At 50.6% G+C, this 20,433-nt stretch overlaps 1 protein-coding gene across 2 annotated transcripts in view; it reads right to left on the bottom strand.

Moving 5' to 3' along the window:
• The window catches only part of KIF3C (kinesin family member 3C), a 70,097-nt gene that overhangs the window by 3,431 nt on the left and 46,233 nt on the right, over nucleotides 1–20,433 (bottom strand). The window contains exons 2-6 of one of the 2 annotated variants that reach the window (XM_073562000.1): nucleotides 3,867–3,974; nucleotides 2,328–2,450; nucleotides 2,081–2,199; nucleotides 1,855–1,971; nucleotides 7–124 (exon numbers count right to left, since the gene is read on the bottom strand). In XM_073562000.1, the coding sequence (XP_073418101.1) occupies nucleotides 7–124; nucleotides 1,855–1,971; nucleotides 2,081–2,199; nucleotides 2,328–2,450; nucleotides 3,867–3,974 (585 nt within the window). The remainder of the gene's footprint in view (nucleotides 1–6; nucleotides 125–1,854; nucleotides 1,972–2,080; nucleotides 2,200–2,327; nucleotides 2,451–3,866; nucleotides 3,975–20,433) is intronic. The other variant, XM_073562001.1, reaches the window with a different exon arrangement.

Here is a 20,433-nt window from a genome sequence, read left to right on the forward strand (position 1 = left end):
ACTTACCCGGTACCTGGGATGGTAGCCCATCACCATTGCCACCCTGGCATACTGGCTGATTGGCCTTTTGTATCCGACGGCTGATGACGGGCGCCTCTTCATTGTGCTTCCACCTCCGCTTCCACTGTGAAACACCCCACACAGTGTTAGCACCGACACCGGTACAATCGGCACATTTATATCTTCATTTAACATTTTATCTGAAAGCTTAAAGAGTAGCTGTGATTCCAGAATAAGCGGTGGTGTTTCAGGAATATCACTATCTCTGGCCATTATATGATATCTATCCTGCATTTCCACCAACTTTATCTCTGCAGACTCTACCTCCGTCTATGAGCTACTGGGTGGACACCCATGACTATGATGTCTCCCATACACAGCACACACAGACATGAAGGATTGCTGCTCTCCTGTTTCTGTTTAACACATGTTCAGAAGCAGCAGCATAAATTACATAATAAGAACTGTCCTGAGTAGTGTAGCTGTGAATCCAGCTCTGGGGCATGATACAATATTTGAATCAACAGCTGATATTATACAGGAGTACTGAGCAGTGTAGCTGTGAATCCAGCATTGAGGTAAGATAAAACACTAGAAAGCAGCAGCAGGAGGACGTTGTACAGCCTTACTGAGCAGGGCTGTGGAGTTGGAGTCGGTATAAAATGGACCGACTCCTAAAATATCTAATACATTGGGTACAGTAGTTCAGTGCAGGATGTGATGTAAATATTTTCAGAAGAATTTGGGAAAGTTCTGAAATGTCTGTTCTGTTTCTGATCTAAGGATCTAGGCTTTTAGTTGCGATAAATCTGTGCTGCATTTTAAGTACATGCTCAGTTGTGACCCGTTGTGGCGGAGTTGGGAGTCAGGGAAATTGAGGAGTCTGAGTTGGAGGTTTGGCTTACCAACTCCACAGCCCCTGGTACTAAGAGCTGGTGTGAGTCCAGCTCTAGGGTGTGATAATACACTAGAAAACAGGAGGCCATTATGCAGTATTATTAATGTGAAGTGTAGATGTGAATCCAGCTCCTGGATGTGATAATACACTTACTAAAAGCGACAACAGGAAGACATAAAAAACCGTACTGATCAGTTTAGCTTTGATTTACAGCAGTGAGGAAAGATGAAAAATTTACTAGAAAGCAACTGCACACAAGACATTATACAGCAGTACTGAGCAATTAAAAACACATTTCACATGCACATAAAGAGCCGTCTTACACCATGTGCCCATACTAGGAAGCGCCTGTCTGAATCCTGTTCATTTAGACACTGTTCATAAGTTCAGGTTTGAATACATTAGATAGGGACTGCTCCATTAAGGGTTACCTTGATGTGGTGGAGCAGCTTGGTATACATTTTTTTGCAAAAAAACGTATTGACTAAATACCCTGTATTTGTTGCCATCTTTTACTGGCATATTTGTTACTGCAGGGTATTTCTGCACATTTGTCATTCTGTGTTTTCTTTTTGTGTTTCAGCAGTACTGAGCAGTATAGCTGTGAATACAGGTCTGGATTGAGATAAAACACTTACTAGAAAGAAGGAGCGGGGAGGCTATTTTTACAGCAGGTCTAAGCATTTTTCTCATTTGTTAGGTGATCATTGGGAATGAGTGTTCCTATTAACCCTTGATTAACAATTATCTGTCTGTCTGAACATACCATTATGTTTGTACCCATTTTAGTAAAATTTACCTTACCTGGCAGATTTTGATTTTTTATCTTGATCTCTGGTATGGCGAAAGCTCAGATATACTACAACATTGCTGCTGACCCTATCAGGGATCATTAGGGTCCCAGCTCCCTTACTGAAGACCGTCACAGTGTGACACCGGATCTTACGAGAACTTACTTTCCCGGAGGAACGAGAGGCTGAAACTTCCACTGGTCCTCCTCGGCATCGTAGTACAGACGGTTCATGATCTTGTTCTTTTCTTCCGGAGGTATGAAGTTTTCAATGATCAAATACCTGACAGTAAAAAAAAAAAAAATGACCCAAAGTTCGGTCCCCGAAGGCATTCTCTCCACCTTTGAGGGGGGGGGGGTATATCCCAAATTTTGAACAACATCAAACGTACTTGTACTTCAGCTCCCGCGTCTGCTCGTTCTGGGCTTGCTCCAGGTCCTGCCTCACCCGTACGTACTCGTCGTGCTGGTCCTGGATCTCTCCCTTCACGGCCTGTAACTTGGCGTAGAGCTGAGAGAGAAGAACACAGCCCGCATTACTCCACCACGTGTGGAGCAACAACGTACTGATTCTGCATGGTGACCACCTAGGTGACGCCGGGGCATACAGGGGAATGGGTCCTTATATCAAAGCGTCACCTTTTTCAGCTTCTTGGTCTTCATCTCCACCTCCTGTTGCAGAGACGTGTACGTCCCCCTCAGCTCCACCGTCTCCTCGTCTCTCAGCAGCACCTGTTGCTGAATTTCCCGTTCCCGACGTTTCTGCAAATTTGATCAATTAAGGGGTTAATTTGTGCATTGAAATCACCAAAATGATGCTTGTTTTTCTGCTACTTTTTGCAGCACTGTGGAAACACGGCCTTAGCCCCTAAAAATGCGTGAAAAACGCACGTAATGTGGTTTTCTGGCCATAGCCTGCATTTTTCCTGCAGAAAACAAAATGCATAAAAAAATGTACATGCTTGTGAAAGTGCTGTGACTTTGCGCTGTGAGAGGGGAGTGACTTCCATATATGTTTCATGCATTAGTCTTTTTTTTTCTTCATTTTTTAGCTAAGGAGCCCAGTTGCAAAGCTTAAAACCACATGGAGGGCATTCTAAAATAATACTGAGCAGTGTTGCTGTAAATCCAGCACTGGGGGCTGAAATAAAAGACTTATTAGAAAGAAACAGTAGCATGGAGGATATTAGGCAGCAGAATTGAGCAGTATAGATGTGAATCCAGAAACATGCATGGAGGACATTCTACACCAGTACTGAGCAGTGTAGCTGTAAGTTCAGAAATGGGTGAGATCAAACACTCAGTAAAAAGGCAGCAGCGTGGAGGACGTTATACAGCAGTAATGAGAAGTGTAGATGTGAATCTAGCAATAGCATGGAGGATGTTCTACACTAGTACACAGTATAAATCCAGCACTGGGGTGAGTTAAAACATTTACAAGAAAGCAACAGTAGCATGGGAGACATTATGCAGCAGTAAATGTGGTTACAGCAACAGCATGGAGGACATTCAACACTGGAACTTGAGCAGTGTAGCTGTAAACATTACTTGAATGAGAGTAGAAAGCAGTAGCATGGAGATTATGCAGCAGTACTGAGAAGTATAGATGTGAATCCAGCAACAGCATAGTGGATGTTATACACTAGTACAGAGTATAAATGCAGCACTGGGATTAGTTAAAACACTTACAATAAAGCAACAGTAGCATGGAAGACATTGTGAAGCAGAAGATATGAATCCAGCAATAGCATGGAGGTCATTGTACACAGGTACTAAGCAATGTAGCTGTAAATCCAGCACTTGGATGAGAGTGGAAAGCAGTAGCATGAAGGACATTATGCTGCAGGTTTGGCAATGGTATAAATAACATAGTCCGGACCTACACTCAATCCACTTTGGTCACTGACTGCAGCGCCATGCTGGACGGATGATGCCCCCTGTGGTTGCTGGACCACATGTTAACTGCTCTGCCTTTGACCCTGCCACGATTATGTCATGGTGGAAGGTCTCTGCCTCCCATATCTTCCATTTAATGTGGGACTATCTCCCTTCTGTCCACATGTTGGAGGGTGCAGATCTCCTGCTCAGCCCGTGTAGATCTTGTGGATTTCTGGAGACATTGGGGCAGATGTGCCCCATAATAATGTCCTCTGCGGAGATCAAAGATCTACGTCTCACCTGTTCGGCGATCTCCTGCCTCTTTATCTCCAGCATCTTCTGCTGCTCGTTGGTGTGGTCTATAATGGTCTTCCCACCGATCAGAAGTTTGCTCTCCATCGCCTGTGTCTCAACGAGAGAGAAGAAAAGTCAATCATGAGACAGTAATACGGTGAGGAGCAGAGAAACGACGACGGCAATAACGGCACAATGTATCAGTGCAGACAATGCTCTGTGAGCTGCACACATCTCTCTGCTGGTCTGTTACAGTGTATCAGTGTAGACAATGCTCTGTGAGCTGCACACATCTCTCTGCTGGTCTGTTACAGTGTATCAGTGCAGACAATGCTCTGTGAGCTGCACACATCTCTCTGCTGGTCTGTTACAGTGTATCAGTGCAGACAATGCTCTGTGAGCTGCACACATCTCTCTGCTGGTCTGTTACAGTGTATCAGTGCAGACAATGCTCTGTGAGCTGCACACATCTCTCTGCTGGTCTGTTACAATGTATCAGTGCAGACAATGCTCTGTGAGCTGCACACATCTCTCTGCTGGTCTGTTACATTGTATCAGTGTCGACAATGCTCTGTGAGCTGCACACATCTCTCTGCTGGTCTGTTACAGTGTATCAGTGCAGACAATGCTCTGTGAGCTGCACACATCTCTCTGCTGGTCTGTTACAGTGTATCAGTGTAGACAATGCTCTGTGAGCTGCACACATCTCTCTGCTGGTCTGTTACAGTGTATCAGTGCAGACAATGCTCTGTGAGCTGCACACATCTCTCTGCTGGTCTGTTACAGTGTATCAGTGTCGACAATGCTCTGTGAGCTGCACACATCTCTCTGCTGGTCTGTTACAGTGTATCAGTGCAGACAATGCTCTGTGAGCTGCACACATCTCTCTGCTGGTCTGTTACAGTGTATCAGTGTAGACAATGCTCTGTGAGCTGCACACATCTCTCTACTGGTCTGTTACAGTGTATCAGTGCAGACAATGCTCTGTGAGCTGCACACATCTATCTGCTGGTCTGTTACAGTGTATCAGTGTAGACAATGCTCTGTGAGCTGCACACATCTCTCTGCTGGTCTGTTACATTGTATCAGTGCAGACAATACTCTGTGAGCTGCACACATGTCTCTGCTGGTCTGTTACAATGTATCAGTGTAGACAATGCTCTGTGAGCTGCACACATCTCTCTGCTGGTCTGTTACAGTGTATCAGTGCAGACAATGCTCTGTGAGCTGCACACATCTCTCTGCTGGTCTGTTACAGTGTATCAGTGTAGACAATGCTCTGTGAGCTGCACACATCTCTCTACTGGTCTGTTACAGTGTATCAGTGCAGACAATGCTCTGTGAGCTGCACACATCTATCTGCTGGTCTGTTACAGTGTATCAGTGTAGACAATGCTCTGTGAGCTGCACACATCTCTCTGCTGGTCTGTTACAATGTATCAGTGTAGACAATACTCTGTGAGCTGCACACATGTCTCTGCTGGTCTGTTACAATGTATCAGTGTAGACAATGCTCTGTGAGCTGCACACATCTCTCTGCTGGTCTGTTACAGTGTATCAGTGCAGACAATGCTCTGTGAGCTGCACACATCTCTCTGCTGGTCTGTTACAATGTATCAGTGTAGACAATGCTCTGTGAGCTGCACACATGTCTCTGCTGGTCTGTTACAATGTATCAGTGTAGACAATGCTCTGTGAGCTGCACACATGTCTCTGCTGGTCTGTTACAGTGTATCAGTGCAGACAATGCTCTGTGAGCTGCACACATCTCTCTGCTGGTCTGTTACATTGTATCAGTGCAGACAATGCTCTGTGAGCTGCACACATCTCTCTGCTGGTCTGTTACAGTGTATCAGTGTAGAAAATGCTCTGTGAGCTGCACACATCTCTCTGCTGGTCTGTTACAGTGTATCAGTGCAGACAATGCTCTGTGAGCTGCACACATCTCTCTGCTGGTCTGTTACAGTGTATCAGTGTAGACAATGCTCTGTAAGCTGAATTAGGACAATGTTTATCAGAAAGTTGTAGAACTTGTTCTTTATAAACTCTTATTTATACCGTGCAGATATGGGCACTATGTGCTTTGCAGTGCAGCCGTGTCCTGGATCCTCAGGGGCCACAGACGGCGCCGGTGTTATATACACATTTTGCACACTACCCTCAGTAGATGTGTATACATAATAAATCTATAAGATGTCTGCACTTCCCAGACGTAGACTGGGCTCAGCTGCTGCAGAACCTCGTCCCCTCCCTGCAGGGCTTCACATATATATCCGCCATTATTAACGTCCCGCCGGGTGGAGACCTGCGGCAATCACAGCACCATCATCTATAATTCATGGAGCACAGATGATGCCGCCATCGACGGGGAGCCGCAGAGGGACATGGACACGACGTTCTCCGATCACACATCACCGCGTCATAGAACAGTAGATTATACACAGTGATCGGCATAAATGAGTACACCCCTCTGGAATCAAGAACGTCACACAACTGGAACAATTCCGAGTTCCAGAGAAAATTTAACCCCGAACATGACAGTGAGGTTAGAATGGAACGCTCCTTTCCAAATCTTCAATTATGGTCATCAAATTACATGATACAATAAATGAGTACACCCCACATCAAACACCACGACATCCAGTATTGTGTGTGACCTCCATCATTTTTAAAGAGGCACCGAGTCTTCTAGGCCTAGAAGGAAAAAGTTGGCGACATATTACAGCATCCTTCCTTCTCCATTCTTCTCAAGGAGCTCATGAAGGTCCTAGGTACTAGATAGAGAGTGGTGACAACTTATCTCCAGAACGCCCCATAGGGGACCGGTTGTCAGATGAAGAGACACTCGGCCTCTGAGTCACGGTCACCTGTTCTTCCTCAGGATGGAGCAGTGATCTTTGAAGTCAGTGTTGTAACACTGTTACGTATTGAAAGTGCTCATCTCCGATGCCCGGAATCATGGCGGAATCTTCTTTGTCACTATAGAGCAGGACATCTGTGACGTGATGATCCCATCAATGACATGTGCCCCCCCCACCGGCAGCTCATGTACCCTTCCCCCCAACACTGTCAGCTCATGTCCCCCCCCCACACACACACACACAAGGACGAAGAACATTATCTGAAACGCGCGTCGGGGTACATGCTGCACCTGTACAGCTCACCACCAGGTAATCTTACGTCTCCATTTTGTTGTAGGTCTGTTGCCTCTGATCACATGTATTACTTGTACACTTGTGACATGATAATTCTGCGTCACTATCCACGCTGTGTGTCTACATGTGCACATTGATTCAGTGCGTCCCGCCTACCTTGAGTCCATTTTCATCTCTTCCTGATGGTCACGCACTATTGGTATACATCTCCTTATATGTATGGGTCCTGATCCCTCTATACTTTGGTATATACCGATATATTTATTACCAGGGTCACTAGGTTTTATTCGCTCTCCCTCTGGCAGTCTCTTTTATTGATTTCTGAGTATCTTGTCCTCGTGTGGATACTGTGCTGTACTATTACTGTACTTACCCTTCATTTTTTCTATGTGCCGGCCCCTCCATTAGTGGTGCCACCACTTGTCTCAATAAAGGTGTTTTATTAACTCTTGACCTAGATTCGGCTTTTCTCCATTGGTTCTTCTCCATCGTCCGAATACTCTGCCTTTCCTCTATTTGCATATATATATATATATATCACTATTATCGAAAATATTTAAGACCCAGGTGATATATATGTATATACTGCTTATGGGAGCAGCAGCTGCAGGACTGTGGGGCTCAGGACGGGTCTGCACTGATACATTGTAACGCCTTCTCAGCTGAGAGCAGCACTGAATATGTGCAGGATTACGGCCCTGATAACGTTTATTACGCGGCTGCATTTTCCTGCCTTTGTCACTTGTACCTCTTGTGTTGTTTCAGCTCGGGGGGATCCCTGGAACACAGGGGGGGCTCGGCAGGCGTACAAGGGGGAACAGATCCAAAACTGTTGTTTTCTACTGGAAGATATTCAGGGGAAGACAATTATCTATATATATATAAAATTGAATATATGTATGTGTGTATCACCAACCAATCACAAAGCATCTTTCATTTCACCAGAGCGGTTTACAAGAAACTGAGCTGTGATTGGTTGCTATGAGCAACAGTTTTCCCACTCCACAACACCTCAGCAGACACTGACATGGTGGAAGAAATCTAGCATCCCCGGGAACATAAGCTCCAAGCCATTGTCTGCCCCCCAGAAAGCAGCAGAGAGCACATGACAGAAATGAATCACCCCCTCCCTGCCCATATACCCATCACACATCCTCCATCCCAGAGGCATCATCTTCCCTCTTAAAGGGATAATTGGTATGGAAATGAGGGCAAATCCACTCAGCGCTCAGGATCTGACCACAGACTGACGGGATGATGTGGGATATTAGGGGTAGTAGTCCGGTGGCTCTGGCTGACGGGATGATGTGGGATATTAGGGGTAGTAGTCCGGTGGCTCTGGCTGACGGGATGATGTGGGATATTAGGGGTAGTAGTCCGGTGGCTCTGGCTGACGGGATGATGTGGGATATTAGGGGTAGTAGTCCGGTGGCTCTGGCTGACGAGATGATGTGGGATATTAGCGGTAGTAGTCCGGTGGCTCTGGCTGACAGGATGATGTGGGATATTAGGGGTAGTAGTCCGGTGGCTCTGGCTGACGGGATGATGTGGGATATTAGTGGTAGTAGTCCAGTGGCTCTGGCTGACGGGATGATGTGGGATATTAGGGGTAGTAGTCCGGTGGCTCTGGCTGACGGGATGATGTGGGATATTAGGGGTAGTAGTCCGGTGGCTCTGGCTGACGGGATGATGTGAGATATTAGGGGTAGTAGTCCAGTGGCTCTGGCTGACGGGATGATGTGGGATATTAGGGGTAGTAGTCCGGTGGCTCTGGCTGACGGGATGATGTGAGATATTAGGGGTAGTAGTCCGGTGGCTCTGGCTGACGGGATGATGTGGGATATTAGTGGTAGTTGTCCAGTGGCTCTGGCTGACGGGATGATGTGGGATATTAGTGGTAGTAGTCCGGTGGCTCTGGCTGACGGGATGATGTGAGATATTAGGGGTAGTAGTCCGGTGGCTCTGGCTGACGGGATGATGTGGGATATTAGGGGTAGTAGTCCGGTGGCTCTGGCTGACGGGATGATGTGGGATATTAGTGGTAGTTGTCCAGTGGCTCTGGCTGACGGGATGATGTGGGATATTAGGGGTAGTAGTCCGGTGGCTCTGGCTGACGGGATGATGTGGGATATTAGGGGTAGTAGTCCGGTGGCTCTGGCTGACAGGATGATGTGGGATATTAGGGGTAGTAGTCCGGTGGCTCTGGCTGACGGGATGATGTGGAATATTAGGGGTAGTAGTCCGGTGGCTCTGGCTGACGGGATGATGTGAGATATTAGGGGTAGTAGTCCGGTGGCTCTGGCTGACGGGATGATGTGGGATATTAGGGGTAGTAGTCCGGTGGCTCTGGCTGACGGGATGATGTGAGATATTAGGGGTAGTAGTCCGGTGGCTCTGGCTGACGGGATGATGTGGGATATTAGGGGTAGTAGTCCGGTGGCTCTGGCTGACGGGATGATGTGGGATATTAGTGGTAGTTGTCCAGTGGCTCTGGCTGACGGGATGATGTGGGATATTAGTGGTAGTAGTCCAGTGGCTCTGGCTGACGGGATGATGTGGGATATTAGGGGTAGTAGTCCGGTGGCTCTGGCTGACAGGATGATGTGGGATATTAGGGGTAGTAGTCCGGTGGCTCTGGCTGACGGGATGATGTGGGATATTAGTGGTAGTAGTCCAGTGGCTCTGGCTGACGGGATGATGTGGGATATTAGGGGTAGTAGTCCGGTGGCTCTGGCTGACGGGATGATGTGAGATATTAGGGGTAGTAGTCCAGTGGCTCTGGCTGACGGGATGATGTGGGATATTAGGGGTAGTAGTCCGGTGGCTCTGGCTGACGGGATGATGTGAGATATTAGGGGTAGTAGTCCGGTGGCTCTGGCTGACGGGATGATGTGGGATATTAGTGGTAGTTGTCCGGTGGCTCTGGCTGACGGGATGATGTGGGATATTAGTGGTAGTAGTCCGGTGGCTCTGGCTGACAGGATGATGTGAGATATTAGGGGTAGTAGTCCGGTGGCTCTGGCTGACGGGATGATGTGGGATATTAGTGGTAGTTGTCCGGTGGCTCTGGCTGACGGGATGATGTGGGATATTAGGGGTAGTAGTCCGGTGGCTCTGGCTGACGGGATGATGTGGGATATTAGTGGTAGTAGTCCGGTGGCTCTGGCTGACGGGATGATGTGGGATATTAGTGGTAGTAGTCCGGTGGCTCTGGCTGACGGGATGATGTGGGATATTAGTGGTAGTAGTCCGGTGGCTCTGGCTGACGGGATGATGTGGGATATTAGTGGTAGTAGTCCGGTGGCTCTGGCTGATAGGATGATGTGAGATATTAGGGGTAGTAGTCCGGTGGCTCTGGCTGACGGGATGATGTGGGATATTAGGGGTAGTAGTCCGGTGGCTCTGGCTGACGGGATGATGTGGGATATTAGGGGTAGTAGTCCGGTGGCTCTGGCTGACGGGATGATGTGGGATATTAGGGGTAGTAGTCCGGTGGCTCTGGCTGACGGGATGATGTGGGATATTAGGGGTAGTAGTCCGGTGGCTCTGGCTGACGGGATGATGTGGGATATTAGGGCTAGTAGTCCGGTGGCTCTGGCTGACAGGATGATGTGGGATATTAGGGGTAGTAGTCCGGTGGCTCTGGCTGACGGGATGATGTGGGATATTAGTGGTAGTAGTCCGGTGGCTCTGGCTGACGGGATGATGTGGGATATTAGGGGTAGTAGTCCGGTGGCTCTGGCTGACGGGATGATGTGGGATATTAGTGGTAGTTGTCCGGTGGCTCTGGCTGATAGGATGATGTGAGATATTAGGGGTAGTAGTCCGGTGGCTCTGGCTGACGGGATGATGTGGGATATTAGTGGTAGTTGTCCGGTGGCTCTGGCTGACGGGATGATGTGGGATATTAGGGGTAGTAGTCCGGTGGCTCTGGCTGACGGGATGATGTGGGATATTAGTGGTAGTTGTCCGGTGGCTCTGGCTGACGGGATGATGTGGGATATTAGGGGTAGTAGTCTGGTGGCTCTGGCTGACGGGATGATGTGGGATATTAGGGGTAGTAGTCCGGTGGCTCTGGCTGACGGGATGATGTGGGATATTAGTGGTAGTAGTCCGGTGGCTCTGGCTGACGGGATGATGTGGGATATTAGTGGTAGTAGTCCGGTGGCTCTGGCTGACAGGATGATGTGGGATATTAGTGGTAGTAGTCCGGTGGCTATTGCTGATGGGATGATGTGGGATATTAGTGGTAGTAGTCCGGTGGCTCTGGCTGATAGGATGATGTGAGATATTAGGGGTAGTAGTCCGGTGGCTCTGGCTGACGGGATGATGTGGGATATTAGGGGTAGTAGTCCGGTGGCTCTGGCTGACGGGATGATGTGGGATATTAGGGGTAGTAGTCCGGTGGCTCTGGCTGACGGGATGATGTGGGATATTAGTGGTAGTAGTCCGGTGGCTCTGGCTGACGGGATGATGTGGGATATTAGTGGTAGTAGTCCGGTGGCTCTGGCTGATAGGATGATGTGAGATATTAGGGGTAGTAGTCCGGTGGCTCTGGCTGACGGGATGATGTGGGATATTAGTGGTAGTTGTCCGGTGGCTCTGGCTGACGGGATGATGTGGGATATTAGGGGTAGTAGTCCGGTGGCTCTGGCTGACGGGATGATGTGGGATATTAGGGGTAGTAGTCCGGTGGCTCTGGCTGACGGGATGATGTGGGATATTAGTGGTAGTAGTCCGGTGGCTCTGGCTGACGGGATGATGTGGGATATTAGTGGTAGTAGTCCGGTGGCTATTGCTGATGGGATGATGTGGGATATTAGTGGTAGTAGTCCGGTGGCTCTGGCTGACGGGATGATGTGGGATATTAGGGGTAGTAGTCCGGTGGCTCTGGCTGACGGGATGATGTGGGATATTAGTGGTAGTAGTCCGGTGGCTCTGGCTGACGGGATGATGTGGGATATTAGTGGTAGTAGTCCGGTGGCTCTGGCTGATAGGATGATGTGAGATATTAGGGGTAGTAGTCCGGTGGCTCTGGCTGACGGGATGATGTGGGATATTAGGGGTAGTAGTCCGGTGGCTCTGGCTGACGGGATGATGTGGGATATTAGTGGTAGTAGTCCGGTGGCTCTGGCTGACGGGATGATGTGGGATATTAGTGGTAGTTGTCCAGTGGCTCTGGCTGACGGGATGATGTGGGATATTAGGGGTAGTAGTCCGGTGGCTCTGGCTGATAGGATGATGTGAGATATTAGGGGTAGTAGTCCGGTGGCTCTGGCTGACGGGATGATGTGGGATATTAGTGGTAGTAGTCCGGTGGCTCTGGCTGACGGGATGATGTGGGATATTAGGGGTAGTAGTCCGGTGGCTCTGGCTGACGGGATGATGTGGGATATTAGTGGTAGTAGTCCGGTGGCTCTGGCTGATGGGATGATGTGCGATATTAGGGGTAGTTGTCCAGTGGCTCTGGCTGACGGGATGATGTGGGATATTAGGGGTAGTAGTCCGGTGGCTCTGGCTGATGGGATGATGTGCGATATTAGGGGTAGTTGTCCAGTGGCTCTGGCTGATGGGATGATGTGGGATATTAGGGGTAGTAGTCCGGTGGCTCTGGCTGATAGGATGATGTGAGATATTAGGGGTAGTAGTCCGGTGGCTCTGGCTGACGGGATGATGTGGGATATTAGGGGTAGTAGTCCGGTGGCTCTGGCTGACGGGATGATGTGGGATATTAGTGGTAGTAGTCCGGTGGCTCTGGCTGACGGGATGATGTGGGATATTAGAGGTAGTAGTCCGGTGGCTCTGGCTGATGGGATGATGTGGGATATTAGGGGTAGTAGTCCGGTGGCTCTGGCTGACGGGATGATGTGGGATATTAGTGGTAGTAGTCCGGTGGCTCTGGCTGACGGGATGATGTGGGATATTAGTGGTAGTAGTCCGGTGGCTCTGGCTGACGGGATGATGTGGGATATTAGTGGTAGTAGTCCGGTGACTCTGGCTGACGGGATGATGTGGGATATTAGGGGTAGTAGTCCGGTGGCTCTGGCTGATGGGATGATGTGGGATATTAGGGGTAGTAGTCCGGTGGCTCTGGCTGATAGGATGATGTGAGATATTAGGGGTAGTAGTCCGGTGGCTCTGGCTGACGGGATGATGTGGGATATTAGGGGTAGTAGTCCGGTGGCTCTGGCTGACGGGATGATGTGGGATATTAGGGGTAGTAGTCCGGTGGCTCTGGCTGACGGGATGATGTGGGATATTAGTGGTAGTAGTCCGGTGGCTCTGGCTGACGGGATGATGTGGGATATTAGTGGTAGTAGTCCGGTGGCTATTGCTGATGGGATGATGTGGGATATTAGGGGTAGTAGTCCGGTGGCTCTGGCTGATAGGATGATGTGAGATATTAGGGGTAGTAGTCCGGTGGCTCTGGCTGACGGGATGATGTGGGATATTAGGGGTAGTAGTCCGGTGGCTCTGGCTGACGGGATGATGTGGGATATTAGTGGTAGTAGTCCGGTGGCTCTGGCTGACGGGATGATGTGGGATATTAGTGGTAGTAGTCCGGTGGCTCTGGCTGATGGGATGATGTGGGATATTAGGGGTAGTAGTCCGGTGGCTCTGGCTGATGGGATGATGTGGGATCTTAGTGGTAGTAGTCCTGTGGCTTTGGCTGATGGGATGATGTGGGATATTAGGGGTAGTAGTCCGGTGGCTCTGGCTGACGGGATGATGTGGGATATTAGTGGTAGTAGTCCGGTGGCTCTGGCTGACGGGATGATGTGGGATATTAGGGGTAGTAGTCCGGTGGCTCTGGCTGACGGGATGATGTGGGATATTAGAGGTAGTAGTCCGGTGGCTCTGGCTGACGGGATGATGTGGGATATTAGAGGTAGTAGTCCGGTGGCTCTGGCTGACGGGATGATGTGGGATATTAGGGGTAGTAGTCCGGTGTCTCTTGCTGACGGGATGATGTGGGATATTAGGAGGAGTAGTCCGGTGGCTCTGGCTGACGGGACGATGTGGGATATTAGGGGTAGTAGTCCGGTGGCTCTGGCTGACGGGATGATGAGGGATATTAGGGATAGTAGTCCGGTGGCTCTGGCTGACGGGATGATGTGGGATATTAGGGGTAGTAGTCCGGTGGCTCTGGCTGATGGGATGATGTGGGATATTAGTGGTAGTTGTCCGGTGGCTCTGGCTGACGGGATGATGTGGGATATTAGTGGTAGTAGTCCGGTGGCTCTGGCTGACGGGATGATGTGGGATATTAGTGGTAGTTGTCCAGTGGCTCTGGCTGATAGGATGATGTGAGATATTAGGGGTAGTAGTCCGGTGGCTCTGGCTGACGGGATGATGTGGGATATTAGGGGTAGTAGTCCGGTGGCTCTGGCTGACGGGATGATGTGGGATATTAGTGGTAGTAGTCCGGTGGCTCTGGCTGACGGGATAATGTGGGATATTAGTGGTAGTAGTCCGGTGGCTCTGGCTGATAGGATGATGTGAGATATTAGGGGTAGTAGTCCGGTGGCTCTGGCTGACGGGATGATGTGGGATATTAGGGGTAGTAGTCCGGTGGCTCTGGCTGACGGGATGATGTGGGATATTAGTGGTAGTAGTCCGGTGGCTCTGGCTGACGGGATGATGTGGGATATTAGTGGTAGTTGTCCGGTGGCTCTGGCTGACGGGATGATGTGGGATATTAGGGGTAGTAGTCCGGTGGCTCTGGCTGATAGGATGATGTGAGATATTAGGGGTAGTAGTCCGGTGGCTCTGGCTGACGGGATGATGTGGGATATTAGTGGTAGTTGTCCAGTGGCTCTGGCTGATGGGATGATGTGGGATATTAGGGGTAGTAGTCCGGTGGCTCTGGCTGATAGGATGATGTGAGATATTAGGGGTAGTAGTCCGGTGGCTCTGGCTGACGGGATGATGTGGGATATTAGGGGTAGTAGTCCGGTGGCTCTGGCTGACGGGATGATGTGGGATATTAGGGGTAGTAGTCCGGTGGCTCTGGCTGACGGGATGATGTGGGATATTAGTGGTAGTAGTCCGGTGGCTCTGGCTGACGGGATGATGTGGGATATTAGGGGTAGTAGTCCGGTGGCTCTGGCTGATGGGATGATGTGGGATATTAGGGGTAGTAGTCCGGTGGCTCTGGCTGATAGGATGATGTGAGATATTAGGGGTAGTAGTCCGGTGGCTCTGGCTGACGGGATGATGTGGGATATTAGGGGTAGTAGTCCGGTGGCTCTGGCTGACGGGATGATGTGGGATATTAGGGGTAGTAGTCCGGTGGCTCTGGCTGACGGGATGATGTGGGATATTAGTGGTAGTAGTCCGGTGGCTCTGGCTGACGGGATGATGTGGGATATTAGTGGTAGTAGTCCGGTGGCTCTGGCTGATGGGATGATGTGGGATATTAGTGGTAGTTGTCCAGTGGCTATTGCTGATGGGATGATGTGGGATATTAGGGGTAGTAGTCCGGTGGCTCTGGCTGATAGGATGATGTGAGATATTAGGGGTAGTAGTCCGGTGGCTCTGGCTGACGGGATGATGTCGGATATTAGAGGTAGTAGTCCGGTGGCTCTGGCTGACGGGATGATGTGGGATATTAGGGGTAGTAGTCCGGTGGCTCTGGCTGACGGGATGATGTGGGATATTAGGGGTAGTAGTCCGGTGGCTCTGGCTGACGGGATGATGTGGGATATTAGTGGTAGTAGTCCTGTGGCTCTGGCTGACGGGATGATGTGGGATATTAGGGGTAGTAGTCCGGTGACTCTGGCTGATGGGATGATGTGGGATATTAGAGGTAGTAGTCCGGTGGCTCTGGCTGATGGGATGATGTGGGATATTAGGGGTAGTAGTCCGGTGGCTCTGGCTGATGGGATGATGTGGGATATTAGAGGTAGTAGTCCGGTGGCTCTGGCTGACGGGATGATGTGGGATATTAGTGGTAGTAGTCCGGTGGCTCTGGCTGATGGGATGATGTGGGATATTAGGGGTAGTAGTCCGGTTGCTCTGGCTGATGGGATGATGTGGGATATTAGTGGTAGTAGTCCTGTGGCTCTGGCTGATGGGATGATGTGGGATATTAGGGGTAGTAGTCCGGTGGCTCTGGCTGACGGGATGATGTGGGATATTAGTGGTAGTAGTCCGGTGGCTCTGGCTGACGGGATGATGTGGGATATTAGGGGTAGTAGTCCGGTGGCTCTGGCTGACGGGATGATGTGGGATATTAGTGGTAGTAGTCCTGTGGCTTTGGCTGATGGGATGATGTGGGATCTTAGTGGTAGTAGTCCTGTGGCTTTGGCTGATGGGATGATGTGGGATATTAGGGGTAGTAGTCCGGTGGCTCTGGCTGACGGGATGATGTGGGATATTAGTGGTAGTAGTCCGGTGGCTCTGGCTGACGGGATGATGTGGGATATTAGGGGTAGTAGTCCGGTGGCTCTGGCTGACGGGATGATGTGGGATATTAGAGGTAGTAGTCCGGTGGCTCTGGCTGACGGGATGATGTGGGATATTAGTGGTAATAGTCCGGTGGCTCTGGCTGATGGGATGATGTGGGATATTAGAGGTAGTAGTCCGGTGGCTCTGGCTGACGGGATGATGTGGGATATTAGGGGTAGTAGTCCGGTGGCTCTGGCTGACGGGATGATGTGGGATATTAGTGGTAGTAGTCCGGTGGCTCTGGCTGACGGGATGATGTGGGATATTAGGGGTAGTAGTCCGGTGGCTCTGGCTGACGGGATGATGTGGGATATTAGAGGTAGTAGTCCGGTGGCTCTGGCTGACGGGATGATGTGGGATATTAGTGGTAATAGTCCGGTGGCTCTGGCTGATGGGATGATGTGGGATATTAGAGGTAGTAGTCCGGTGGCTCTGGCTGACGGGATGATGTGGGATATTAGGGGTAGTAGTCCGGTGGCTCTGGCTGACGGGATGATGTGGGATATTAGGGGTAGTAGTCCAGTGGCTCTGGCTGATGGGATGATGTGGGATATTAGGGGTAGTAGTCTGGTGGCTCTGGCTGACGGGATGATGTGGGATATTAGTGGTAGTAGTCCGGTGGCTCTGGCTGACGGGATGATGTGGGATATTAGGGGTAGTAGTCCGGTGGCTCTGGCTGACGGGATGATGTGGGATATTAGAGGTAGTAGTCCGGTGGCTCTGGCTGACGGGATGATGTGGGATATTAGTGGTAATAGTCCGGTGGCTCTGGCTGATGGGATGATGTGGGATATTAGAGGTAGTAGTCCGGTGGCTCTGGCTGACGGGATGATGTGGGATATTAGGGGTAGTAGTCCGGTGGCTCTGGCTGACGGGATGATGTGGGATATTAGGGGTAGTAGTCCAGTGGCTCTGGCTGATGGGATGATGTGGGATATTAGAGGTAGTAGTCCGGTGGCTCTGGCTGACGGGATGATGTGGAATATTAGGGGTAGTAGTCCGGTGGCTCTGGCTGACGGGATGATGTGGGATATTAGGGGTAGTAGTCCGGTGGCTCTGGTTGACGGGATGATGTGGGATATTAGGGGTAGTAGTCTGGTGGCTCTGGCTGATGGGATGATGTGGGATATTAGAGGTAGTAGTCCGGTGGCTCTGGTTGACGGGATGATGTGGGATATTAGGGGTAGTAGTCTGGTGGCTCTGGCTGACGGGATGATGTGGGATATTAGGGGTAGTAGTCCGGTGGCTCTGGTTGACGGGATGATGTGGGATATTAGGGGTAGTAGTCCGGTGGCTCTGGCTGACGGGATGATGTGGGATATTAGAGGTAGTAGTCCGGTGGCTCTGGCTGACGGGATGATGTGGGATATTAGGGGTAGTAGTCCGGTGGCTCTGGCTGACGGGATGATGCGGGATATTAGGGGTAGTAGTCCGGTGGCTCTGGCTGACGGGATGATGTGGGATATTAGGGGTAGTAGTCCGGTGGCTCTGGTTAACGGGATGATGTGGGATATTAGGGGTAGTAGTCCGGTGGCTCTGGCTGACGGGATGATGTGGGATATTAGGGGTAGTAGTCCGGTGGCTCTGGCTGACAAGATGATGTGGGATATTAGGGGTAGTAGTCTGGTGGCTCTGGCTGATGGGATGATGTGGGATATTAGGGGTAGTAGTCCAGTGGCTCTGACTGACGGGATGATGTGGGATATTAGTGGTAGTAGTCCGGTGGCTCTGGCTGACGGGATGATGTGGGATATTAGGGGTAGTAGTCCGGTGGCTCTGGCTGATGGGATGATGTGGGATATTAGGGGTAGTAGTCCGGTGGCTCTGGCTGATGGGATGATGTGGGATATTAGGGGTAGTAGTCCGGTGGCTCTGGCTGATGGGATGATGTGGGATATTAGGGGGAGTAGTCCGGTGGCTCTGGCTGATGGGATGATGTGGGATATTAGGGGTAGTAGTCCGGTGGCTCTGACTGACGGGATGATGTGGGATATTAGGGGTAGTAGTCCGGTGGCTCTGGCTGACGGGATGATGTGGGATATTAGTGGTAGAAGTCCGGTGGCTCTGGCTGACGGGATGATGTGGGATATTAGGGGTAGTAGTCCGGTGGCTCTGGCTGATGGGATGATGTGGGATATTAGGGGTAGTAGTTCGGTGGCTCTGGCTGACGGGATGATGTGGGATATTAGGGGTAGTAGTCCGGTGGCTCTGGCTGACGGGATGATGTGGGATATTAGTGGTAGAAGTCCGGTGGCTCTGGCTGACGGGATGATGTGGGATATTAGGGGTAGTAGTCCGGTGGCTCTGGCTGATGGGATGATGTGGGATATTAGGGGTAGTAGTTCGGTGGCTCTGGCTGACGGGATGATGTGGGATATTAGGGGTAGTAGTCCGGTGGCTCTGGCTGATGGGATGATGTGGGATATTAGGGGGAGTAGTCCGGTGGCTCTGGCTGATGGGATGATGTGGGATATTAGGGGTAGTAGTCCGGTGGCTCTGGCTGATGGGATGATGTGGGATATTAGTGGTAGTAGTCCGGTGGCTCTGGCTGACGGGATGATGTGGGATATTAGGGGTAGTAGTCTGGTGGCTCTGGCTGACGGGATGATGTGGGATATTAGGGGTAGTAGTCTGGTGGCTCTGGCTGACGGGATGATGTGGGATATTAGGGGTAGCAGTCCGGTGGCTCTGGCTGACGGGATGATGTGGAATATTAGGGGTAGTAGTCCGGTGGCTCTGGCTGACGGGATGATGTGGGATATTAGGGGTAGTAGTCCGGTGGCTCTGGCTGATGGGATGATGTGGGATATTAGTGGTAGTAGTCCGGTGGCTCTGGGTGATGGGATGATGTGGGATATTAGGGGTAGTAGTACGGTGGCTCTGGGTGATGGGATGATGTGGGATATTAGGGGTAGTAGTCCGGTGGCTCTGGCTGATGGGATGATGTGGGATATTAGGGGTAGTAGTACGGTGGCTCTGGCTGACGGGATGATGTGGGATATTAGGGGTAGTAGTCCGGTGGCTCTGGCTGATGGGATGATGTGGGATATTAGGGGTAGTAGTCCGGTGGCTCTGGCTGATGGGATGATGTGGGATATTAGGGGGAGTAGTCCGGTGGCTCTGGCTGATGGGATGATGTGGGATATTAGGGGTAGTAGTACGGTGGCTCTGGCTGATGGGATGATGTGGGATATTAGGGGTAGTAGTACGGTGGCTCTGGCTGACGGGATGATGTGGGATATTAGGGGTAGTAGTCCGGTGTCTCTTGCTGACGGGATGATGTGGGATATTAGGGGTAGTAGTCCGGTGGCTCTGGCTGACGGGATGATGTGGGATATTAGGGGTAGTAGTCCGGTGGCTCTGGCTGATGGGATGATGTGGGATATTAGGGGGAGTAGTCCGGTGGCTCTGGCTGATGGGATGATGTGGGATATTAGTGGTAGTAGTCCGGTGCCTCTGGCTGACGGGATGATGTGAGATATTAGGGGTAGTAGTCCGTTGGCTCTGGCTGACGGGATGATGTGGGATATTAGGGGTAGTAGTCCGGTGTCTCTTGCTGACGGGATGATGTGGGATATTAGGGGTAGTAGTCCGGTGGCTCTGGCTGACGGGATGATGTGGGATATTAGGGGTAGTAGTCCGGTGCCTCTGGCTGACGGGATGATGTGAGATATTAGGGGTAGTAGTCCGGTGGCTCTGGCTGACGGGATGATGTGGGATATTAGGGGTAGTAGTCCGGTGGCTCTGGCTGACGGGACGATGTGGGATATTAGGGGTAGTAGTCCGGTGGCTCTGGCTGACGGGATGATGAGGGATATTAGGGATAGTAGTCCGGTGGCTCTGGCTGACGGGATGATGTGGGATATTAGGGGTAGTAGTCCGGTGGTTCTGGCTGACGGGATGATGTGGGATATTAGTGGTAGTAGTCCGGTGGCTCTGACTGACGGGATGATGTGGGATATTAGGGG

This window comes from Dendrobates tinctorius, unplaced genomic scaffold (genome assembly GCF_039654945.1).
Source record: "Dendrobates tinctorius isolate UK_male_01 unplaced genomic scaffold, ASM3965494v1 ptg000332l, whole genome shotgun sequence".
NCBI classification, from domain to species: domain Eukaryota; kingdom Metazoa; phylum Chordata; class Amphibia; order Anura; family Dendrobatidae; genus Dendrobates; species Dendrobates tinctorius.